Raw genomic sequence first — 25,476 nt, 5'->3', positions numbered from 1 at the left:
GGGTAGACATGTATCATATGTGCCCCAGCATCTTTTCAGGATATGTTTTCCGTGCCTCAGTTTCGACCCATTATTCTAATTAAAACCTCTTTCCGTATGCAAATCATCTCCTCCCTCAGTTTTAGGTTATTCTGTGCATATTTCAAAACCAGCTGTTTCTATCTGTCCCTGCAATCATCCTCTAGAGAAAACTTCACATATTTCCAGCCCTAAACTCCTGTGATGAGGGATGTTGTGTTCCTCTTTGCCCCTAAAGCTGTCTAGGCTTTCCTTCTCTAACAGGAGTTGAGGCTCCCTTTTCCCTGGCTGGTTCATCACCCACATTCTCCTCTGGAAAAAGAGGAACTGCTTGGCTTAAACCTCCTCTGTCAGCTTGGAAAGAAGTGACTTGGACTTGGTGACATGGTTGGAAACTGCTCTTTCTGGCCCAGTGAGTCAGACACTTCCTCCAGTTCCTGGAACTGGGAGCTGCTCCCACTGCTTGACATGGCAATTCCTCCTTTCATACCAACATCCAGGTGACTAAAATGTTGATTTTAGAGACTGATTATAGCAATGACTGTGGAACACAGCTCTGGGTGGTGATGGAGCCTGAAAAACCTCAATGATCCTGTGAGTGTTGGCGTCTCCTCGTGCCCACTCATGCCCTGCCCACAGGAACTGGGAATGTTACAAATGGAGATGGAGCCACAGCACCACCAGCACCAAAGGAGGGGAGAAGCCCAGTGAGCTCAGCTGTTTGATTTCTCCTCCTTCCCAGAGAAATAAGTGTTCCCTACTACATGTTTTGAAGATTAATATCTGCTGTAGGAGAAACTGGATCTAGATTTCCTCTGTGGAAGCTATTTCAGAGTGAGAAGGAATCCCAGCCTGCATGGTGTGGCTAATGGGAAGCACTTCAGAGCCCTAGAACCACATCAAGAAGACCCAGGGTGTCTGTGCTGATTCTGGCAGCATCAGTTAAATCCTCTTCCTCCTCAGGCCAGGTAAATCCATGCCTGTGCCCAATGGAGCAGACATGGAGACTTGTAAGAAGTATCTTTCACTGCAACAGGGTTTTCTCTGAGGCCTGAAAGCTGCTCTCAAATACTCAAGACACTGCCTGATCCCCAGCTTGCCTGGGATTTTTAGTGATTTTTTTTTTTTGAGTTTGGAAGATTTACCACAACATTTTGAACAAAAACACCATAAAATTCCTATTACTGTGGTTCTGAAAACTTGAAGCCTCAGAAGCTGAGAGCAGTGGCTTTATCCCTTAAAGCTGGAGTTGGCAGGATCCTGTGTTTTGTAGCACAGCAGCACCTGCTGAGCAAACCCTGTGAGGTTTTAAGTTAAGGGCTCCAGCAAAGATCCTTGAGTGAGTCTGATATCCAGGCCACAGAAGAGTGACAGAATGAGCTGATGTTTGGCAAAAAAATCTGATTGTGTGCCATGAATTTGAGCAGAGGCAGCAAAGCAGGGCAGTGGCACCAGAGGGAGAGGGGCTGTCCCAGGGGAAGAGCAGCAGCCCCACCCTTGGTGTAGAACCCCTCTTGTGGGCCCTGCCCTGCCACAGACCCCACTAAAAGCTGCCTCAGAAGGGATTAACATTGGTGTTTAATTAGGACAGGGGATATTCACACTCTGGTGCAGCTGTGGCAGGGGGCACATGAACAGCAGGATGTGTTGCTCCAAGGTTTTCAGGCAGGGTGTGTGTTTTTCTCAATAATTCAGGAATTACTGGAGTTTGAAAAGCAGCTGTTTTCATGGCTGACTCGACCACTTGCAGCTCAGGTATGGAAATGCTGTCAATACTGAGATTGTGGTTTTGTTTTTCCACATGTTCATGGATCCCTTTTCACCTCCCAGGGAAGCTGAGGCCAGCTCACCCCTTCCTGCTATCTCCATCCACACACATATGCAGTTATTGTTAATTACAGCTGCCATCCTCTATTTGTTTTGCTCCAGGTCCACCGTGGTTATTAGGACCTGGGGGTTATATATAGATATTTATTTGTTTATTTATATATATACAGTTTTCCAACCTGATTATCTCCTATTAAGTGTAGACACAAATTAATGTAATTAATAATGGTGAGAAGACAGATTTTTACCCCCTGCAAGCCTCAAAGAACAGCACAGGGCCCATGTGCCGTTTCTAACCATGTTCCGTGTGAAATAATTACAAAAACTTCAAACTAAAAGACTTTTTCAAGACCTGCAAAATATGTCAAGGTGAGCAGAACCTCCACAAAACAACCCAATTAAAGATCATTTATTGCAAGGCCATGCTCCTCCTCAGTGCAGGTGTCAGCAGTAGGAACAGAAAGGTGCTATTCCTTAAAGACAAACACTTCCTGAATTGAAGTTACTGCCAGGCTGAACCTCCCCATCTGTGGGAAATAAATATAAATCTGTGACCATTGCAGGAACTGAAGTCATGATTTAGCTGGAAATTCTGAGAGCTTGGTAATAACTCCCTCTAGAAAAGTGTACTTTGTTTGCCTCCCAGAGAAGATTAAGGGATTTTAGAAATGCAACCAAAAACCCCACCAGCACCACCCTATCCCACAAATATAAGGCATTTACATTCTTAACCACAGCATCATTCTGATGTATGTTTTCAGCCTGAATTTCGGCCTTTCTGGTTTTAAGAAGTCCTTTGCAGTCTCTGTGATCTTTTGGAGCAGGAAGGCAGAGTGTAGGATGTGTTCAGGTTACCCAGGGCAGTGACCAACCCTTCTGGACAGGCTCTTGATGGAAATCAGGATGGATTTTGAGCAGTGAATTAGGTCTCTACCCAGGCTGATGAAAAATGAATTCCTCCCAGGGAAAACAGAAATGTAATGAATGCTATATCATAATCCTGGTGTCCCTCCAAGCATAAATTTGCCATGGCACACAAAGCATGGAGACAACCAACTGTGTTTTTCTGGTCACCTCCTTTCTATGTTTATTCTTAGTAGTTTGAATAATAAATCATTTCACTGTCTCAGCTTGTCTGGCCCACTCAGCTGTGAGAGAGACATGGATTGTCTCTTGCCATGCTCAGAGTGGGGCATAATGAAGCTTTGAGTGGCATCTAGAGACTGCTACCAAGGGTTTAGATACAAAACTGAACACACCTACTTTAAACATCTTCTGTAGCTTCCTTGTTCACCAGAGACACTGAATTCTGATTATTTCCAGTTCAAATTCTGACTTTCTTCAAGTAATTATTTCAAATCCTTTGTCAGTTTTCTCTGGTTATACCCTACAAACTGTGAAAATAAAATTACATTTGTCCTAAGTGATGCTAACCAAAGAAACAAGAATTATTAGTCCTCTAGATGGTGCTACTATTTCAAATAAAGCAGCTGGATGTTAGAAGATTTCCTTGAAATATATTCTATAGTGCCCCAAGAGAAAGGACCATGGTGAGAAATCCTGACTCCAGTAAAAGAAGTGATGTCACACAACCCAGAATTTCATCTCACAGGGCAGCCTGTGCATAAACACATTGTCTGCTTCTCTTTAAAAGCAGTGGATGTCCCAGTATTTTAGTAAATGCTGCAAAATTACATTTACTGATGAAAATGATCTGTACTTCAGGTGAAGCCCCAGGAGCAGCTGAAGGCCCTGGTTAAACACCTAGCTGACTCAGAGAGTTGTGTGTGCACTCTGTTAAAGGCTGTTTACTCCAAGTGCTTTAGGGATATAAGGAAAGAAGGTAAAATCATTTACCTTTTCTTGCCCAGCACAGCTGCACTATGGCCCAGCACTGAAATATGGGGCCAGCTGTCAATAAAACAAATTTTCTTGTCCTTAGCTCCTGTATACGCACTCACTTTTCAAGAAGATGCCAAGTTCCTCTTATTCATTCCTCCTTCCAAGGCTCCCATCTGTATTTTCAGAATATCTGCCTATTTTCCCTCTGATATTTTTCCTTATTCTCTTTATAGATCCAGACAGATGGATTTTCAGCACCAGATTTTTTCCCTGCTGCTGTCAAAATCAAGAACAAAAACTTTCTAATTTCAAGATTATTATTGTTGTCCATTGTTATACATCTGACCTTTGAAACATATATTCTCTATAACCACTATCTCTTACTTTGTGCAAAGTTCATCTGTTATCTAAATAAATGTCAAATTTGGGATTTTGTTAAGCTTTTAACTTCAGTAAAATAACTGTGAATTTCTGGAGTTTACTCAGACAGTGTAAAAGAAACATTTATTTCATTGATTTTGACTATTCAACCTTTAAAATTTCAGAGTGTATTTGTTCTTGTGTTATGAGAAAATGATTTTTTAATTCTTTCCATGTCCCCATTTATTTATCTGCTTTCCAAGAAACTTTCCCCACAGGAACATCTATCTGGGCCCTTGGTGACTTTTACTGCTCTTTTATGAGTGCTTTTCAAGTGTCATAATAATTTGGTTGGTTGGGTTTTGAGGCAGCAAAGCCACAAAATCAGGGCCTGTGCATGCTCACAAAAATCATTTTTTAATACAAGAGACTCTAAAAACAGACAGAAGGTTGCATTAAAAAATAATCATGAAGACATGAGCTTAAACAACAAATAGTTTATGTAGCACACTAGTGTAATAAATAAATCCTTGCACATGGTAATTCCCTAAGTCCTCTGACCTTTTCCCAGAAGTCCCTGTTCCTGTAAATGAAGTGCTCTATTGTCCTGCTTGAGGACCAGCACAGGCAATCAAAATTAGGCTGACTTTGGAATTGACTCTTTCAGTTCCTCAGAATCTTCTGGCTCAAAATAAGGTTCCAAAACAGGTTGTAATTTGACTTCTTCTGGTGGCTTGTGAGGTTCTTCTCTCCTCTTCTCTCCATCTTTTAGAAGTGGAACCAATGTTTTCCAGTTCTTTCCTGAAACTAAAAAGGAAAGGAATGGTTAATTTTTTTCCCCTCCACAGAAACAGAAGAAAATATACAAGTAATTTTAACAAGAAGCTACTGAAGGAAGAAGAGAGAAACAGGAAAGAGGACTTTGTGGTTTTCTTCCCCATCCTGTTCCACAAGTTTTCCATATTTCAGCTGGCAAGTACTGACTGCACAGTTAAATGCTTTGGTGCTGGATGCTGAGCTCCCAGACTCTGGGGCTTGGGATCTCCAAGACAGTTCCTTGGTTTTTACTCCAGAGAATCAAACTGTGAGCAATGAGCCCATTTCATCCTTTGTATTTTGTGCTGGTTGAAAACGCCATCAACTCAATCACTGCATTATCAGTAAGTGCACAGCACTGACTGCCCTCCATCAGTTAATCCATGCTGCTGCTATCACCAGAGTGCAGGATTTGGGTCTCTGAAAGCCTCACCTCTGCCAGGCTTAATGGAGAAACTCAGATTTCGTCTGAGGTCCCCAGAGTACCCAGGGTCTTCGTTGATGATGCCCAGATTAGTGTTCCATGTGGACCAGTTCACTTCGTCAACCCTGGGGAGACAACAACAAACCCAAGATCTATTCTAAGGCTCACCAGACAACTCCAGGATCGGTTTTACCACAAAATGTCACCTCTCAAGCCTCAGATCTGACCCAAAACCAAGATCTAACTGATCATTGTAGACACTATTAGTGCTCCAGGGGGAAAGTTCTGCTTCCCACCACCAGATACTTGAAGTTGTCTACAAAAGCTTGTTGGCTTGATACACAAACAAGCTTTTACCTGAAGCACCACCTGTAATCATCTTGGCCATCAGGTGTGATCCCCACCAGGACTTGCTTCCCAGAGCGGAACGAGTGCCTCAGACAGTTCAAGTAGCTGTTCTCAATGTCCAGGATTGTGATGGCTCTCTGCCAGGTAAAAGAAAGCAGAGCACTGAAGGGCTGCTGGTCAAAGTCAAATACATCCTGAATTGTGTCTTTGTTTTAGAAACCCTGAGTTTTTATCATTGTCAACATCTTAGAACAGACACTGTAACTCTGCAGCATCACCCTTTGTTAATATGTCACTGAAAATGCTGAATTACTGCCTTGTGAATAAAACTATGCAGTTCCCTTTCTTACCTCAAACAGAAACTGATTCTGGTAAAGATTGGTTTTCCCCTTGTATAATCTCTCTCTTCATTGTCTAATCAGGATTTTCTATCATACAGAGCCCAAACAATTTTGTCCAATTACAAAAATACTTCTTTTCTTGTATTCTGAACATCCATGGAACACTGGGAATGTCTGCTTGGGCAAAACATCAAATATACATGGGAAAGGAGCTAATACTCTTGTTTTTTAGGAGCTGTTCAGGTGAATCAGAAAGAAGCAGTGACCTGTTACTTAGATACATGCCAGCTCCTAAGGATTCTTTCTGATATCTCTTATGATTCCCCATGTCTTTATTTTTGGACAGCAGCCTCATAGAACCAACACACCTGGAGTTTCCAGATGCTCTTGCTCTCCTGTGCAATTTTGTTGACAGTCTCCCCCATCAGTGCAATGAGCATGTTGAGCAGGAGGATGTAGGTGAGGATGACATAGAGCACCAGCAGGATGACAAACACAGACTTGAACCTGTAATTCTCTGTGAACTCCAGGTCCCCCATGCCAATGGTGAACTTGAAGAGCTCCAGGCAGGTGTAGTAGAGGCTGTTGTAGGAGGTGCGGCCTCGTTTCACGTGGCAGCACCTGGCATAGTCAGAGATATTTGTGTCCTGCCCCTCGTTGTCATCTTCAATCAAAGTCACCACAGCTGTGGCAAGAAGAGAATCACATTCACACAATGGGAACAGAGTTTGAGATCATAACTTCATTGCAAGCAATGAAAAGGAGCAGAGAGATAACACACGTTCCCTCCACGGCACACTGACCCCAGGGAAATTGCCCTATAAAACATTCCCCAGATCTGACACCCTCTTAGCAGTTGCTGGCTCAGTTTTCTCCACATATGACTGGTTTTCTGTTTTCTATTCAGCTTTACAACCCAGAGGTGAAAATCTATATGAAATTACTGCAAATAATGGCTATTCTGAAGAGATTTGGTTTTTTAAATTAGGTTAATTTGTTAGTCTTTAGTTGGGAACAAAAAAAATCTAAGCAACTTAAAAAAAAAAATCTGAAATTCTTTAAGGTAAAAAAAGTAAATTCAAGTAGAATATATTACCTGTAGAAAATCCCAAGAGGAATACGAGATAGACAAACATGAAGCGACACAAATCTCTAAGGATCATCTGTAATATAGAAACAGAGGAAAAAAATTTAAAACTTGAATGTAAACTGCAACAAAAACTGGTAGAAAATGCTGCTTTGGCTCAAACATGCATTTGCTCTGAACTGGCTGTTCATGCATTAAACTGTTGTTTATCCAGCTGAGATAATAAACATTAATACAGAAAATGTTTTTCTCTTATCCATCGAACAATTTACACACAAATGCAACACATACACATGGGAACAGTTTCCACTTTGTGAGTACAAACCACATAAAGGCAGTTACATCTTTCTTGCCCTCTTGGGCTGGCTGGCTACATCACAGAGAGGTTTATTAGCCAGCTACTGCCTCTTAGCTAATTGCTCTGTTTGGAAATATTTTATCCATACCTGGAGAAATTTCCAGCTGGTAGAAAGCTGTGCCACCTTACATCAGAACAGCCTGCACTGTTCTCAGCCTCCTTGCATCCATGCTTACCCAATTATAGTTATTTTGAAGCATGGCAGATAATTTAAAAAAAAAAATCATCATCCTTTCAAGACTGCTATAAAACATATGGATGAAGAGCAAGGGTTTTTTTTTACATCACTTACATTTTATTACTTCACTCAGAAAATAATAACAAAGGCTAGCAGAGTCATATGAGAGGCAGACATGGCCTGGAAATGGGGCTGTTGGCAGAAGCTCTGAGGCTCTGCTGCCCCCTCAGGCACTCCCTGCACTGACCTTGGCGATCATGACGGAGTAAATTCCCATCTGCTGGAAGCCCCGGGTGTAGTAGAGCATGTTGGTCCAGCCCAGGGCCAAGGAGAACACCATGGAAGCCACGTAGAGCTCCTGGCCACAGAAGTACAGCACCACAGAGCTCAGCAGGAGCAGGGAGTGGACAAAGCTGGAAGACAAGAGTGGTGTGAATGCAGAGAGCTGAGCTGGCCACAGGTGCTGGGAACAGAGCAGAACAAGAGATTGTCCAGCTAGGAACAAAAAGGGCCTTGGAGTGGCAAAGCTCCCTCAGCAATGAGAGGATTTCTGCATAAACAATGTGTAAATCCCACTTGGAAATCTTCCTAACTCCTGCACGACACACTGAACATTCAGACACTTAATTTCCTTTACCTCCACAGGAAGTCACTGATCCAGACCCATTTGTTCAACAATATCCACTGGCAACTCTGCTGTAAAGAACCAGGGAATTATAGCAAAGTTCTTATCACAGGTGGCTTCAGCCTCAACTACAGATTCCCCACACTGAGATGCAATCAAAGATATTGGAGCTTACAAAAGAACCTCACTGTAGCCATCCACTATTAGTGTCCTGAGTGATGGGCGCCTCTGCACGAAATACTGGATCTGAAAAGGGAACAAAGACCAGGCTTGTATCAAGGAAATATTAATATCTCCTGTGAATTAATTAGCTAACCACTCACCCCTGTATCAGGGAGATGGTACTCATAAAACACCTCACAAGAACAGCTCAAAACCAACACTGGTGCAAGAGCTAGGGAGCACCCTTCCAGCAACATCAGGTCAAGGAAAATCACTTGCTCCTCTTGACTACAACATGGATTCTCTAAGCAGCCAATGCTCATTAATAGGAAAAGCATGTTTGATTCTCTCCTACACCCACCCAAACAGCAAAAGGAAAATTTTCAAATATCTTACCCCTCTGAAAAAAAAATAAAGGCCTCCCAGTACACTCAGGATCTCTCCAGTTACTCGAAAATATTCCCCAGTGCTGTAACCAAAGGTGAAGGGAGGCTGTAGAAGACAGAAAAATAACTACGTTCAGCAGAACTGGAAGCCAACTCCATTTCTGGGAGAACAGGAAATAGTTAAGTTTCTCAGTGAGCTGCAGCAAGAGGGCAAGACTGGAAAGTAAGCAGGGTCAAAACTCTCTCCTGCCTTTAGGAAAGGGGAAAATTTGGATGCTAAGGGCACACATTCAAACTGGGATATCATGCAGTGGGTGGTCCTCCTGACACAAGACGGGGGTAATGTACCTTTTCATTCTTCTGTACAGGTCTGTAGTAAGCAGCTGCAGTGAGGATGGTGATGTGCATGGTGTAGACAAAGAAGTTGAAGTAAAACAAGTGCTTGACAAAGCGGTCCCACTTGTCTTGCAGCAGCCTGTTAAGGGGTTCCACCAGCAGCATCTCGTGGCGGTTCTGTGCAGGAGCAAAAGGAGAATTTTGCTAGAACCAGAATATACTGGACTTTGAAAAACCCATATTCTATAAATGTTCAGCAAATGACCCCTCTAGCTCCCTTAAGTTCAGGGTGGGAGGTCACTGTTTCATGGAAATGAAAAAAAAAGATGCTCTGTGTGGAACATGAAGCTCTCCCCAGCCAAGGAGGTGCAGTACTCACTGGTGTCTCACTGCTGTAGGCAAGGATCTCAAGCACTGAGTTTTTCTCACAGGTGTCTATACAGGACAGGTCATAAAGAGAGGAGTGGACAGGTCCATAGGCCCATTCAGTGAACTTCCTGGACAAGTGTCTGCACTCAGGGTCTTTGATCTCCCGTCTGAGGATGTAAGCGAAAATCTAATTGCAAAAGAACAATACAACCAACATTTCAGTGCTAATGGACTCCTCATTCCTCAGCCTCTCCACAACACAGGAAGGGTAATTTCTCCCTAGTTCAACTGAAGCCAAACCACTGGAGCACTGCAGAGATCACAGTCTGAAATAAACAGTTTATTTTCTCACTGTGTGATGGGAGACGGGAAATAAGAACACGTCTTACAACTTGGAATTATTTGTTTCAAAACTGCAAGAGAAAAGCAGAGATGTTACACATCTCTGAGCAGTCACTTTGAATGGGAACTGCCAGAAGGTGAGTTACATCAGCCAATCTGAAATAAAAGAGCTCCAGTGGTTCAGATGATATCAGAGACCCACTTTCTGTTTCCTCTGGGGCTGCCTTGCATACCAGTGAATAAACCAGCTGAGAACAGACACACTCACACTTTGTAGCCTTTAAGGACTGTGCAGTTAAACTACAGCATCAGTTCCTCTTAACTAAAAAGCTTCAATAATGAAGTCCTAAAAACCATTCTGCATCAATGTTTTACATGTTCTCTCTATAATATGATACAGCAATGGGGCAGTCAAACACCTTTGTTCACCTACCCCTATCTTCCCTGTTTTGGCTGCCAGAGTTAAAGGAGTCAGCCCTTTCTTGTTGGTGAGTTCTTCCAGCTTGAGGATGGGATTAATTTTGGCACCAAGGATCAAGATGTTATTATACATCTTGGTTACAAACTTGGTGTTATCCTTGGTGTTATCTGCAATCTCCACCAGTGTGTGCAGGACCATGTTGCCCATGGAATCTTCAGCAGTGATGTTGGCTGCCTGGTAGGGATTCTCCAGGAGGAATTTCACAATGCAGAGCTGGTTGGTGCAGGCAGCCAGGGACAAAGGCAGCTCTCCTGTGGCAAGCAATGGGAAGGAGTGGTCAGAAAGCCCAGTACTAGAGGTGCATAAACAGAAACATCACATTGTTTTCATCTTTCACCATGAGAAAATATTAATTTCTCAGTCTGGAACAGCACCAGTTCTTGTGATAGCTGTTAAAACAGGCTTTCTTTAGTTTAACTACATCACAGAAACACAGATGCTTAAAAAAAAAAAACCTGCCAGGACAGGAGCAGGTTACAAAGGATACAGTGCTCAGAGAACAAAGGAAAGCTGACACCAGGCTCCCACTGAACACCATCAGCTACCAACTGTTTCTTTATAAGCTCAGTCTTTGGGAGGAACTATTTGGCCTAAAGGTGGAACAGCCCATCTGGTACTTCTAAGCCTCCAGTCCCACATAAACAGGATTATTTAACAGCTTGTATCTGGGATGCTGCTAGGACAACTCAATCAATAAAGATCACACTGTGCTCACTCCTACCAAAATAAAAGCCAGATTTCCCTTTGATTTTCCTGAAGAACTCCCCACAGGCTCTGGCATGAACATCTGCTCCATTCTGGACCAGGAGCTTCACCAGGTACATGTTCCTCCTCTCGATGGCAATGTGAAGAGCAGTCTGGCCTACAGAGACACTCATCAGAGAGAAATCCTCAGCATTTAGTACAGACTGAGAGCTTCCAGCACTGCAATTCCCTCAGCTCCATGTAAGATGCTGGAACTGAGAGCTCTGCAGGCTAAAAAGCTCTACAACTGAACAGGAAAAGAACCCACACAAACAGCAAATGCAAGTCATTAAATCACTGTATATCAAAAATGGCAGAATATTGTACCTAACGGGGCACAGCCCCAGCACAAATCCACAGACTGGCAATCACACACCAGAACTTTGGGGTGCATAAGGCCTCATGCACAGGACTTTGAGAACCCTGCCTGACCCCATTTCAGTCTGAGCACCCTAAGCATTCACTGCAGCAGCTGTTTCCTCTTACCCTTGTAGTAGTTGTCAGTATATTCTGCATTGACAAACTCTTTCAGAGTTCCAGTTTTCCTTGCAATATCCAGCAGCAAGGGAATGGTATCATTTTTCCCATCATGCAGATTCAGCATGGCTTTCAGTAAACAGGTTTTGCCAGTTTCAGGCTCTGTAAAACAAAAAATTGCAGGTATATAGAAGTCATTACAAACCCACCATCTATACCCAGACAAGCAGGAATTAATGAGGTTCTTTTCAAAAGACAAGAAACCTCATTTAGTGTTTCACAGAAAATTTCAGCTCCTGTAACCTTCCAATCAATGGGTTGCCCAATCAATAGGGCTATTAAAGGACCTCCTGCAGACATGTAACATAATCATCATTTTTTATTTTCATCTCAGGAGGACTACTGGAGGAAGAAGAAGGCAACTCAAGGTATGTGACACTAAAGGATACCTTTGAACTCCTCATCTGTGAGATGCTTGAAGGTTCTATTAAGGTAGAGAAGTAGGTCACTGAGGTCCTTTGTGTTGCCTTGGGCTACAGCATCAAAGATCCTTCTGCGGTCGTAAAATCTGAAAGCTTTTTCTGAGCAGCCTGTGATGGAATCTGTAGATAGGAGCCTAGCAAGGGGAAACGTCAGTTACCTAAAGTCAGATCAACTACCAGAACACTGTTCTTCGTTTGCTCAGGTGAAGTAGTAAACACTGCAGATTAGAATAGGTACATCTGCAAAGACTAAAAGAACAAAGTGTGCAAGCAACTCTCCTGATAAAATTACAATTCTGTTGCTGAAAAGCTGAGAACAAGTGATCAAAGAGGCATTGAAGCTTGGCAGTGTAAGTGCAAGCCTGGAGCCAGGCAATCCCTTGTTCTCACTCTGAACTATGTCCATTCACTGAGCAGCCTCAAGCAAGTGAACTGAGGCCTACTGCCAATTTTGGGCATAATATCCATGGAGATAGAGATTTTTAGAGATGCCAAGAGACAATAATACTTGTCACTTTCAGTTTAAACACTCCTTAATTTGGCATAGAAAACACTGAAACTGAAAAAATGGTCATACTCAAGTGGAGAAAACAAATGCTGCTCTAAGAACCATGGCCTGCAGTTGTCAAACTACTCATTACAACCAAATCCCACCAGGCTAACTTACTTGTGAAGCTTGCCTCTCTCCAAATTCACATGGAATTTGATGACAGACGGAGCTGTCAGGTGATCCATCTGGCAGAAGGAATCCATGGGAGCCATGTCCTTGTCACTGTCCCCCATCACAAAGCGGCCCCGTCTTGCAAAAATGTTGCTTTTGGGTGGCTGCACCCTGGAGCTGAGTGGGCCCTGGGGGTTGTCAGAGGTTTCCTGGACAGAGTCCTCCCCATCCGTGTGTTCATCCGTCACTTCAGACTCCTCCATGTCAAAACTGCCAAACTTCTTCATCTTCCCAAGAATGGAGGACATGATGAACCAGCAGCCTGTGAGGAAAGACACAAACAACTCAAGTCAGCACTTACAAGGCCATGAGTCCCTTTAGCCTAGGAATATTTTCCAGAAAGAGCAGGGAGTGGATTGGTTGCTCTCATCCCAGAAATGAGGCAGATGGACACATTCTCACTGTGCCCACAGCCAGAACAGTTTAATAGGGTCTTTATTCCATTTGTTCCTGTTCCCACTGCCCTTACCCATTCCAGAATTGAAAAAGCAAACCAGAGCATCCCAGAGCTTCCTGTTCATTTCACTGCAGAGCTGAGCCTCAGCTACCTCTGCTTAAAACCACTGCCTCATCCTCCAGTCATTGCTAAAGCCTGAACAACCTCAAACCCCAAAAATCTCTATTTCTCTTCTCTACTTTCTGACTGGTTTGTGCCACAAACCATTCTCATGATTCTATCAGGGATGTGAAAAATAACCTGATCTCTGGCATGCTGAGCACAGAGGGCTTCCTGCACCCAGGAAAATGATCCTTAAGGGCTTTGCCAGAGTTATGGCAGTGCCTGATGGAAAGTGGAGTGTGTGATCCTTGAGAGGTGAGTGTCACCTCAGCCATGAGGCACAAAAACAGAGAGAAGAGGTTACCACAGATAAGAACAACCACACAGCTGATCTTGTCTGATTCACAAGCACACAGAACCTGACACAAGCAATAAATAACACAATCAGAGAATGCTTTAGGTGGGAAGAAACCTTAAAACTCATCTCATTCCACCCCTCTGCCATAGCCAGGGACACCTTCCACTATCCCAAGTTGCTCCAAGCCCTGGCCAACCTGGCCTTAGACGCTTCCAGGGATGGGGCAGCCACAGCTTCTCTGGGCACCCTGTGCCAGGGCCTCCCCACCCTCACAGATAACACACTCTGCTGAAGATAGCACAGGTCGCCTTTTTTGGTTTGGTTTCTTATCAACCTGTTTTAATCAGACAAATATTATCTTCATGCCACTGAATGCAAAATATCCTGGAATTCCAGCAGTGGAGACAGGAACACATCACATCTGAACTGCTGCACAGCTGGCTTAGAGACACGCTCTGAAACCCTACATTGCTTGGAAATCCTACAGCTCTGAGCACAGGAATGTCACTAAATCTTTAAAAAGCCTCAAATTATAAACCACATTAGAGTGGTCACTAATTTTCTCTGTACAGTCAGTGTGAAAACAACATTGTGAACACACTTCAAGGTTGTTTCTTGTTTCTCTTCACAAGAGAAACATTCTGAGGGTTGTGTGCAAACCTGCATTAAAGCTAGATTTTCAGTTCTGTGGGAATAATTAATAGTTACATCATGGGTCACTTACATTTTTCTGTGAAAGCAGGACAGGAAAATTATCCTTTGCATTTTCTATAATTTTGTAAAATATACACGTAAAGAAAATATCAATTTGCAAACTGGCATCTTTAGGGTTCCTGGAAGCAAACCAGAATAGCACAGATAAAATACTAATGACTGCAATTTAACTTGCTCACCCTTCAAGTTCTTTGTCTCCTTAGAATCACCCTGAAAGAATAACATAATATCTTATTAACTCAATTGTCCTATAAATAAGAAATAAAAATATTTATATTTGGAACAAGACATTAAAATTATAGAAGAACTCTTACTACAGTGAAAAAGGAATAAAAACAGTTCTATAAAATGTAGAAAAAATACAGTGGGAATATAGTCATGTATAATTTTAATTTTTTGTCTGTTTAAACTCATGTAGATTGAGCCAAAAGCATAAGTGAGTGGCTACAGAACACACAAACAATTATCTTCCACAAAATAAATACAAATGTGCAGAATAAGCTCAATCCTGTCTCCCTGGCAATTGCTCAAACCTACTTCATACATGCTTTCCTTTTTAAACCCTGGTAATATATTTGATAATGAAGACAAAGCTGCATTTCCTCATGACAATGAATTTGCAAGGGAAAGAGCCTTCACAAATCTGTGGAAGGATTATAAAAAAAAACCCAATAAGCCTTATCTAGTTTTAAAAATGCACAACATACTTGACCTCTTTGAAACCCACAGAAGTTTGATACAACAAACAAGGAAATATTTTTGATAGAATGCCTTGCCACATCACAAATAACAGTTTTAAAATAACCAGCCATGCTTTTCAAATATACATGCAGCACTTACAAATATTGACAAAAGTCCTGTCTTCTGAAAAATAGTCCAGTCTCAGTAAACACCCACTGATCTACACAAATTTGGTGCCAGATATTCCTCCTCCAAGGTGCCTGGACTGCAAAGCCCTCAGAGTCTGCTTCTCCACTTCATTTGTCGCAAAATGTGATGATTTTTAGAACCAAGGGAAGTTCACTGGAAAAACAGAGAATACAGCAATAAAATAATTAAGAACAATTCTGGAAACAGAAGCATCAGTGGCTTCTATTCCCAGAGGTTTAGCAAAGCTCTTTACAAGAATTGCAGTAAGTTGCTGTTGTTTTTCCCTCCCCTTTAATTGCATTTAGTAATGGATATTCTTCTCCAGATTTCCTCTTCATAAATACACTCAAGTTTGCAAAAATAAAAAACAAAACCAAAAAACAACAGTATCCAAACCACCAGATAGCAATTGTTTCTGGGGGTCACTGTTTCAATTCTTGAATTTCAATTCAATTTACAAAACTTTGTAAAATATGCCACAATCACCTTTCTGGACACCTTTCTTGGGTGGTTGATTTAAAGATAAATATTTCAACAATAAGCTGATTCAGAACAGAGTTGACGAAGAACCAGCAAATCCTAAAGCTTTTTTATTGTTTCATGTCTCTCCTATGTTTTACTTAAATTATACATATATGTAACAGTGAGACTCTAAGTATTAGTGTTCTGAGGAAAAAAAACCCAACTTATCTAATCCTGGATGGATCTAACACCCTCAGAAATTCAGAGCTGTGTCATATATTGCTAAATATATAATTTACATAAGATCTTTTTGACAGAAATTAGTATACAGAAACAGCTTTTCCAGAGGCTGTTAGGCTGTGAGCAACCCCCCAACTTCCTGAGATTATCAGTCTTTGGTTTTGTAAAAGGTGACTGTCTCTCTAGTCTTGCCATCTATCCATGAACACATAAAAGAATTATGTATTTACCTATTTAATAGCAAACTAATTATACTCCTTAGATCTCTGGTACTCAAAGTAACAAGGCTCTTTATTAATGCATAAATATAGATTACCAATAGGTAGATCCTCAGCAGCACCTGAAATTCTGCAAAGGCTTTTGATGCAACAGCATCATCAGCTCTTGCCTGTTATTCAATAAAAATGAAAGCAGATTTGCTGATAAAAATATATTTATAATAATGCAAGAGGGAAAACAACACATAACAAATTCAGTCTTTTTCCAGCACCTTTCGTCTACATTTTCTCTGTAACATGCCAACAGTTCCCTAAACATGACAAGAATGGAAATGAAGCCATTTCTGTAATTAAGATCTCAGAACTCAGCACAGCTTTCTCACCATAAAAATGTCAATCCTGATGTTGCTAATGAGCAAGAGAGGATTCCATGTCCATATCCCAGTGGAAAGATGTACTTCCTAGGAATGAAACTGTATGCAGATAACATGAACCATCTTACTTGCTTCCCAATGTCATTTGAGCAAAATAAACATACATGTAGACAGAAAAGTATAAATGTTTTACCATTACAATATTTATATGTTTTAATAAAAAATAAAATAAAGACTAGGAGAATAAAGAATTTTTAAGAGCATAGATTAGGGGATAAAACTTGGAAAATTAAGGGAGTGCACAAAAGCATCAGACCAAGTTACAGACAGCAGCTCATTTCTCCCAACCCTTTCCAACATATTTCCTACCAGGAAAATGAGCCTTGCAAGAAGTGTCTTTTTATGCAGAAAGTTAATGGATCTTTCCCAGTCACTCAGATAAATTTAATGTGATAATTACTTCTCATTTCACAAATGGGAATGACAGAGCAACAAAATGTGCAGACCCAGGAGAAGCAGACATTAAATGCAGGGGTTTTGTCCCACCGTTAACGAGCGAGAGTGCTTGTGGAATAAAGTGAAAAAAAACAGAAGCTGCATCTCAGGCCATTCCAAATAATGACTTTATTTACTATGGAACATCACCATAGCTGCCCCTACAGCAGCATCCACATCCTTCCCGTAAACCACAGGGAATGGAAAAATCCTCTCCACTTCCTGCCTCAGCACCTCGTTCCTGGCAAGGGCACTGCCACTGCCCAGGACCCTCCTGACCCCCAGCTCCTCCAGGTGCTGCACAGGTAACATGGAGCACAGGTTCTCCACGAGGCCACGGCACAGGGCTCTGGTGACATGGCCCAGGGACAGCTCAGAGGCACCAATGCTGCTCACTGATGCCAGCAGCTCAGGAAGGTGTCTCTCTCCAAATATGGTTGGGTGGACTGAGAGCTTGCTGTGCTTTTGGGCCAAGGCTGCTTGGATTATCCTTGGGTAGATGGCAGATTCCTGCACCTGAAATCCTGCAGATGGGAAATATCTTGTTACCAATGTGAAAAGGCCTGGTGTATCTCACATGTGGACACTCAACAGATAACTGATACACCTGTTCAGCAAATTATTGGGTATCTTTTTCTGTGCCCCAAAGGTAATTGTGTGTCCAAGATTATGAACCATAATTCTCCCATCCAACTGGATCCAGAATGTGCAATAGCAGAAATGTTTTATGATTACAGCAACTGCCTTTCCTGACAGTAACAGCTACCCCTCATTGCCTGTTCTGTTCCACAAAACAATGTCTTTAAAGGGACTAACAGCAGGGCTCAGCTTCAGTGGCTGGATTCCATGTGAATGCAACATTCTCCTCGAGCACTTAATGAAAGAACAATTTCAGAGCTGATTTCTGTAGTGCAAAACCCAAGAGATTATTAAAAAACCTGTCAACACTATCTTAAAGCACTTAAAAGATATTCCATGAGTTTGAGCCTTAAAATCCATTAGTGCTTCAACATATGCACCAAAAGGACTCCTTTGGACTGCAGTCACACAGAATTATAGGCTGCTGCCCTCAAATCTGCCAACCTTGCCTTTTGAAAACCAACTTGCACCAAATAATTCTGTGCTTGAAACTAAAGAAGGCCTAGAGGGAATATGAATGTGGAGTCCAAGCATGAATGTCCCAGCATGTTCAAAAGCTTCAGCAGGAAATTCCAGAGATCTGGGAAGCATGACCCAGGAATTACAACCTTGTTCCCATTATGGCATGATGGAACAGCTCTGGGCTTGTCCCTTTGATTCAGCTTCCTTTTACCTTGATGATCAACCTCAGTTTTGTGCTTCAACTCTCCTTGAAATGACTTACCCAGCTCTTGTGCCCACTGTGCCACCATTCCCACAAAAGTTGCAAGCACATTCCCTCCATTGAGTGATGCTGCCACTGCCAAGTAGTCACCATTGAAGTAGGGAAAATAAGTGACAGCTGAGGAAGGATCTGGTGCTTCTGGAGGCTGGAAACCCAGGGGCATTGAGATGGTCAGCTGAGCAGAGGTGCTGATATTAAGAACTAAAACATGCACCAAAAAAGAAAAAAAAAAAAATCAGTGTTTTACTAAGCTACCCTGAAGGAGAACAACGAGAAAAACAAATTAGATACCAAAATGACCATACCTGCATCAGTCCTCTCAGTCAGACAGGAATAAACAGAGCACTGGAAATCTCCCAGAGCAATTCCCACTTTTGCTCCTTTGGGTATTCCATGCCATGCACAGGTTGTCCTGCCTGCAATACTGCCCGGGTCTCCCACCTCTGGAAGCAAGTGGACAGGAAAGCTGGACTTTTTCAATCTGGAAGCAGAACAACATTATTGGAATAAAGCAGTTTGAGAATGTGTGGCATTACTACAAAAAAAGTCTTTGAAGTCACAGATGAACCTGGCCACACATTTGTGGCTGCTGGATTTATGGATGCTTTCACCAGTTTGGAAAGCTTCGTCTTGCACAGGGGCAGCATTCCAATCCAGTGGGCTGGGTAAACCAGTCTGGAAGAATGAAGAGGTTTTCCTTCTAGGCAATCTGAGCACTGAGATTATACATTGCATGTTCAGCAAGTTTAACCTACTGATGCCATATGGACAACCAGGTCCAGGGTGAAGGGACAATCACAAAACCAGCAAAAAATGCAGCTAAGTGTCGCAGAACTTCAGTTGTCATGCAATTAGTAGTTCACAACAAAACCATGAAGAGTTAAGTTTAACAAACTCCTTACACAATCAGCTGCAGATGCTACAGCAACACCACCACATTAGTAACAGTTCAGTTCAGTCAGCAAAATGCAAATTTCTGTCACTCTTTCATACCTTGATGAGAAGGTCTTTCAACTTGGAGTCCTGGCCTAACCTAAGCCCTGAAATATATAAGGCCTTAGCAATCAGCCCTGAAAGAGCAAATCATTAAAATAAATAAGTAAATAAATAAACTGATTCTTTCTAAGATTTCCTGTAGCTTAATAGCTCTTAAGTGTTATCACAAGTAAGTCTTTAGAAGTTATGAAGCTCAGCTCAGAGAACTAGAGAGTGGTAACTTTACCATGGCACAGGTAATGCTGTGGCTGCACTTGTCCATCCCACCCTACCACAGAAAGGGAGAGAACAGCTTGGAATCCCTGATAATTCTCTCAGCTCTGCTGTTTGTAGGTATTTTTAAAAATACTGGGCTAGATTTTATCAGATTAAACAGAGCAAACTCTCAATAACTCTTCAGTACAGGCCACAATTGATCAGGAGTAACTTTCAATCCCTTTTTATCTGTAGCACATCAACAGTCAGGGCCCAAAGAGGTGCTCACACTGCCTGACACAGGCAGTGCACAAACCCCACTGAATGGCCTTAGCACTTACATGTCAGTATTCCAGCTCTTGTTTCTGCAGTTAAAATATCCCCAGCTGGCAGCATTCTGGACAGACATGAGTGGCTTCTTCAGGTCACACAACATGGCAACCACGTAGTCCTGGATGGTGCCAGCTGCATCATAAGCCTTCAGAAAATCTGGACTTTTAACCAACATGTTTGAAAAATAACAATAAAAAAAAAAAAAAAAAAGAGGTGTTTTTGCTTTAAGGCAGTGAGAGAAGACAACTTTCATTATTAGGGGGAACTTCAGACATGTGTCCATTTAAATATCAAACAGCCACCTCAGTGATCAACCTGAATTTTATTGGTTTGGTTTTTTAAAATGGAATTTGTTATCCAAGCTGCAGCAATACTTATCTGCAGATGGAAGATGGAGAGAGGGCAGCTTTAAGGAATGGGTTGTCTAGGTTCAAAAGCACAGCATTGAAAAAATTACCAGGAAAGTAGTAACTGTTTATGTGAAATAAAACAGCACTTTGTTGATCCTGGAGCATTACTGAAAAATAGGTAAATTCCCACTTGCTCTGGGATCCCCAAATTACATAAATGAAAATGTAACAAATGTGAAGTAAAACAAAGCAGCTGGACTTATGATTTATGCAGCTCTAAAGATCACACCATGCTCCATATATCTGCTGGACACACAGTGGAAAAAAACAGGATCTAATAGAATTTTCCCCATTTATTGAACCTGAACTCATTGCAGAGAAAGAGCCTGGCTCTTTGAGAAGGATGAAACTGAAGAGCAAATCTCTGATGCCAAATCATACGTGAAAAATTGTATCTTCTGCAAACGCAGCACAACAAAGCAGAGCATGTGTCACCCCATGAGGATCTGCCTCAGTGTCTGAGGAAGGAAGGAACTGAAATTAATTTAGAGACTCTGTTTTGGCATCTGGCAGCAACCAGACCAAGCAACTCTGCTACTGTTTTAGGCATGTCTGTACTTTCCACAAAGTAGCACAAGGCAAAATGACAGTGCTCAAACTGCACTAGCAGAGCTCCTCTGAGCCATAGTACAGACTAGAATTATTCTATGATTTTTAAAGCTTCTCTTCCTATATGGTCAAAAGCTTATCCTTTTATTAGTGATCTGTAGTATTTTTACGAGGTCAGAGACTCTTGCATGCTTAATTGCATATAATTTATATTAAATACTGCCATTTTAAATATTCTTTGACTACTTAATTAAGATTATGATTACAGAGAAGCACAGCCCTCAGCCTGCAGCAGCATTAACGTGCTACAAGAATACAAATTGTCACATAAATTCAAGATGAGATACAGCCTTTGGAGCAGCAATGTACCTGTTCTTTGAATACCAGAAGACTGTGGCACATCCAAATCCTGTAGCCAGGCTCACATGTGACTGAGGCAGAGGAAGGGAAGTGAGGAAGGTGGGGCTGCAGCGCCCATCCTGCCAGGTGACCAGGTGGCTGACCTTGTCTGGCTCAAAGGCAGGGCCTGTGCCACTCTCTGACCACTTGCAGCCTGAAATCAAAACACAATCCAAGACATCCAGTGACTACCTGCAGCACAGCCTGTCTGGCATTCCTCATCTCTGGACACACCTGATGATTTGTTAAATCTATCAGAAACAGAGCCAGTAGAGACTGTAATCAAATTAGTCTTTGTTTCTAGCCCTAGATAATATCATAATGCAAATTATCCTTTGGAACACAGAGAATGGTATCCAAAACCTTCCTTCTCTTGAAGAGAGATATTAAAGATACAACTTAAATAACAGGTAAGCCTCAAAAAAACCATGGAAAAAAAAACAACAAAACAACCACAGTCTGCTATGGTGAGGAGCTGGCATGGCAGATCTCACATAAAAACCTCAGCCGGGATGTGCCACATCACCACCTGGAGAATGCTGCCTCAGTAATGAACTGCTCAGGATGGACACCACAAAGCTGCATCACCTCTGGAGCCCAAGCAACAAGAAACCTGCATCTGTGAGTATTAAGCAGTGCACTGCAAAGTGCTTAAGAGTAAAATCCTCATGTAATACACAACACAGCTTCACCAAAGGTAGGACAGGGTTTAATTCAGAGTTTAATTCAGTTTCCCAGCCCAGCACGCTCCTTTTGAGCAGAGAACACCACACCTTTGAGGAAACCTTCACATTCTTTCATTGAAGAGGAGAGGCTGGGCTCAAGCACTGTTTGCCTGCACATTCCAGGACACAGCTCTGACCTCTCCCAGGCCATCTCTGGACACAGGGCAGGGACAGGACAGGTCACTCACTCTGCAACTGAGGCAAACTCTTGGGTTTTGGCCAGGGAGCAGAAAGCCAAGAGAAGATAATCAGCTTCCTGACTCACACAAGTATGGCAAAAAATTGTAATTCTTGGGTTGGATACAGGGCTTGGAAGTCACACTCACACAGTAAAAAGCAGCCCTGAAGGCTGGGAGGTGTCATGAGAAACATGCAAAATAAAGCACATACTTTTGCTTGTTTCCTCAATTCCCTGTTCTATCAAATCTGTTTGAACTGAATTTCTAATTGGCTTGCTTTTCTTGTTTTAAATGGATTCTAAGAAATATTATTAGTCATAAATCAAACCCTAAAGGACACTGTTAAAATTTTTATTTGTATCCCAAAGGTCCTGGATTCACTTAGTCCACTCAAAACAAATGAGAGCAAACACCCTCTTTCACTTGATAGAAATGAAACTAAAGTGGCATGTGGCTTTAGAACATAAAATATTTACCACTATGACATAAGAATCTGTGCCCACAAATACACAAGGCTTTGTTATGCAGCTCCTGGGACAGCTGGAAAGCAACAATAGCTCCTCCAGTCCATCAGCCTTTGGATTTCTTTCTTTCTAATCATTTTTAGTACTTAATGTAAAATTACAGCCAGTAATTAATAGTACAGTGCCTCTTCAAGCAATTAAGACCTTGACAACTTCTGACCAGCAGTGACCAGCACTTTTGGGAAATCTGCTCTGTGGTTTACTTCATCTGCATAACTCCTGCTATAATAAGGCTTGTACAATTGTCCAGATGATCACATGACAGGGTTAAGTGAAAGAAAACACAGACCCACATTCTGGAAGCCTTAGACTTCAGGAGGTCTATAAAGCATTAGCCAAGAAGATAATCCATCCCTATCTCACAGGGCTGGCAATCCAAGGCCTGGATTCTTCAAATATCCTCACTATCACAAGGATTATCTGGGTGTTTGCACAACCAAGCCCCACATGACTACCTCACTGCAGCTGACTTGTTTCTGAGATCTTGGCAAGTAGTTGAGCATCCACAATCCTGACCACATCCTTTCTCAGCTCCTAATAACAGAAGCATAAGCAACAAAATGAATGCAGCATGACATCTATGCATGACTTGCTAGGAAAAAAAAAAAAGTCTTGGGATTTTGGGGGAAAAAACAGAGTTATTGAGATGCTGGACAGCAACTAGGTAAGGGTTTTATGAGGTGAATAAAATCCCCTTGCAAGTTGTTCACGTGATGAGGAAGTTCTTTCAAAGGACAGCAGATAGCATGTGATGGAGAAACAATTAACAAGGCACAAATATTCTATTCCTCCTTTATATTAATAATTCTGCTGAATCTGCAGGGATGCCATTAGGCTAAATCCTTTATCATTAACTATAGTGAGTAGCTGAAATTTCAGTGAAAAAAAAAAAAAGGAAAATTCCCATAAGAGATCTTCTGTTAATTCTGTTTTAGAGAAGACCAAAGTGAAGCAGCAGTTTAATCACAGAATCACTTCCCTGTTACAATTTAAATTTCTGCATCATAATACTCTGAGCAGGAATGTTAAAGAATGAATGTTACCTTTATCACTTTTCCAAAACACAACCCCATGCATTTGTCCAGAAATACCAATGTGGGTGACTTGCTGAAGCTGCTGCTGAGGCAGTGCAGCAAGGCATTCATTCAATGCTCTTACGATTTTCTGGACATCCTGCTCCATTCCCTGCAATCACAAAGCACTATCCTGAGCATGAAGCCATTAGGATGCACTCAGTGTGTTTATTAAACAAGGCTGCTTTAGTCAGAAGTGAAGCACAGAATTCATTTATTTTAATAGCATTTATTAGAGTAATATTCACTACTAAAGTCTAACAAGAAAAGAAAAATTGCAAAAAAAACCCGCAAACCCACAAAAACTAAAAATCAATACCATCAAGTTGAACCTCTTAAACTGAAGGCCAAATAATTTTAAATTTCCTTAATAACCACACTCAATAATTAAAAAAAAAAATCCATGACTTCTCACTACAAGCTTTCATTAATTCACCTTATCTACTGCTCTTCATTTTCCTCACAAAGAGAATTATCCATGTGTTCTGACACGTGTGCAGTCTCCCCTGCCTCTCCTAAAGCTCCTCCCTGTTTACTCAGTGATGATTTTGATGATGCTGATACTTCATTTCTCGATGTTCTATTCCGAGAACCGCCCAGCAAATTGACCTAACTGTTCCCCAGGAGAAGCTTTCACACTTTCAAAGGTTCAGGTTACTTTGTGCCAGACCAGTATGAAGATTACAGAACTATTGCAACAGAGTCTACAAATAAATGTGAACTTCGTGCATAGGTACTTCAGGCTGCATAAATTGGCAGGAGGAGGGTTGGCCTGTTTGGTATCCTTGGTATCAGAAACGGTGCACATTTTTTATGATTTTGATTAATCTTTTTTTAGATTGACCAACACAATGGATGTAAAGATCTTTAACAGGAGTACTTGTTCCTGGTTATTTCCACAGGGAGTTTCCAGTTATGATTCCACCTCACCATGAAGTGCAAAAAAAAAAATACCCTTCCAGTTGGCAAGTGGTAGCTGTTTCCTGACTGGGAGTGTCAAAAATAAGGTGGTGGCTCATGGGAGAATAGTTTCAGAGCATCTTAGGCCATTTTTCAAAACCTAGGTCCTTCTTAAGTCGAGCAGCTCTGCTTGACTTCATTGAAGGTTGAGCCGGGCGTGTTTTAATTCTGCTTTTTGATATCCAGACACATGCTGCCAATCTAGGCACCAAAAACAATCCAGGAAAGCCACCGCACCCTGCCCAACGTACCAAACAACCAAACCACTGCAAGGCAATGCCAGTGTCCTGCAATTTCCCTCGGCACTCCCTGGCAGCCCTTACCTGCGGTGCAGCTCCCGGGCTATCGCTGTGTGCCTGCGTCTCCCTGGAGCAGCTGTGCGCCAGCGCCAGCCCTCGCTCTGTCCCTGTCACCAGCGCTGCCTTCACCGACGTCGTGCCCAGGTCAATGCCCAGCACACAGGTGGGCCCCGCCGAGGCCATCAGGGGATGGCTGTCACCCTGAGGGCACAGACAGGCGGAACAACACCCACCAAGCCGAGCCCCACACGGCTCCCGGTGCCGCGCTGCGAGCTCGCAGGGACGGGGCAGCAGCGCGACCTGCACTTCGCCCTCAGGCTGAAGGTGCTTCCCTGCCCTCAGCGCTGCCCGGCCACTCTCCCTCCACTGTGACAGCGACAATCCGCCCCTTCCCCGGCTGACCTGCGCTGCTTTAAGCCACGCTTTCTATCAAAACCAAACCAGCGCGGCGCCGAGTCCGCCCTGTCCCGTCACAGCTCTGCCCCCATCACGGACCCGCTCCGCCACACCCAAGATG

The 25,476-nt window shown here is 42.4% G+C and overlaps 2 protein-coding genes across 3 annotated transcripts; both read right to left on the bottom strand.

Moving 5' to 3' along the window:
- Nucleotides 1-4,174: 4,174 nt before the first annotated feature.
- LOC110467684 (transient receptor potential cation channel subfamily V member 1) lies at nt 4,175-17,060 on the bottom strand. 2 transcript variants are annotated; one of them, XM_077787547.1, is made up of 17 exons: nt 15,136-17,060; nt 14,475-14,505; nt 12,671-12,986; nt 11,971-12,137; nt 11,531-11,683; nt 11,022-11,162; nt 10,253-10,551; nt 9,488-9,664; nt 9,121-9,285; nt 8,783-8,878; nt 8,400-8,470; nt 7,847-8,012; nt 7,073-7,139; nt 6,345-6,661; nt 5,645-5,772; nt 5,297-5,412; nt 4,175-4,854 (listed from the first exon to the last, which is right to left on the bottom strand). In XM_077787547.1, exons 3-17 carry the CDS (start codon nt 12,970-12,972, stop codon nt 4,685-4,687), a joined length of 2,535 nt encoding a protein of 844 aa, XP_077643673.1. In that variant the 5' UTR covers nt 12,973-12,986; nt 14,475-14,505; nt 15,136-17,060; the 3' UTR covers nt 4,175-4,684. The 2 variants fall into 2 exon arrangements, with proteins under 2 accessions (XP_077643673.1, XP_077643674.1); XM_077787548.1 differs by lacking the exon at nt 14,475-14,505 and adding an exon at nt 14,306-14,414.
- SHPK (sedoheptulokinase) lies at nt 17,061-25,474 on the bottom strand. Its single transcript, XM_021524914.3, has 7 exons — nt 24,984-25,474; nt 23,671-23,812; nt 21,170-21,353; nt 19,850-20,002; nt 18,623-18,798; nt 18,318-18,518; nt 17,061-17,478 (listed from the first exon to the last, which is right to left on the bottom strand). The coding sequence occupies exons 1-7, from the start codon at nt 25,140-25,142 to the stop codon at nt 17,084-17,086; spliced, it is 1,410 nt and encodes a 469-aa protein (XP_021380589.2). The 5' UTR covers nt 25,143-25,474; the 3' UTR covers nt 17,061-17,083.
- Nucleotides 25,475-25,476: the final 2 nt, after the last annotated feature.

The sequence above is a fragment of the Lonchura striata genome, chromosome 20 (assembly GCF_046129695.1).
Source record: "Lonchura striata isolate bLonStr1 chromosome 20, bLonStr1.mat, whole genome shotgun sequence".
Taxonomy (NCBI): domain Eukaryota; kingdom Metazoa; phylum Chordata; class Aves; order Passeriformes; family Estrildidae; genus Lonchura; species Lonchura striata.
This window is presented reverse-complemented; position numbering and strand designations above follow the sequence as displayed.

What these genes read in the sequence shown, in the direction of transcription:
- LOC110467684 (XM_077787547.1), bottom strand. Translation starts at nt 12,972, where the DNA reads ATGTCCTCCATTCTTGGGAAGATGAAGAAGTTTGGCAGTTTTGACATG. An exon ending in CCTACAGCAGTGAGACACCA is followed by an intron (nt 9,286 to 9,487) that starts GTGAGTACTGCA and finishes GCTCCTGCACAG; the next exon opens with AACCGCCACGAGATGCTGCT. An exon ending in CTCCATTAAGCCTGGCAGAG is followed by an intron (nt 4,855 to 5,296) that starts GTGAGGCTTTCA and finishes TTTCCTTTTTAG; the next exon opens with TTTCAGGAAAGAACTGGAAA.
- SHPK (XM_021524914.3), bottom strand. Translation starts at nt 25,142, where the DNA reads ATGGCCTCGGCGGGGCCCACCTGTGTGCTGGGCATTGACCTGGGCACG. An exon ending in TTCTGGTATTCAAAGAACAG is followed by an intron (nt 20,003 to 21,169) that starts GTACATTGCTGC and finishes GTTGGTTAAAAG; the next exon opens with TCCAGATTTTCTGAAGGCTT. An exon ending in GACTGAGAGGACTGATGCAG is followed by an intron (nt 18,519 to 18,622) that starts GTATGGTCATTT and finishes TGCATGTTTTAG; the next exon opens with TTCTTAATATCAGCACCTCT.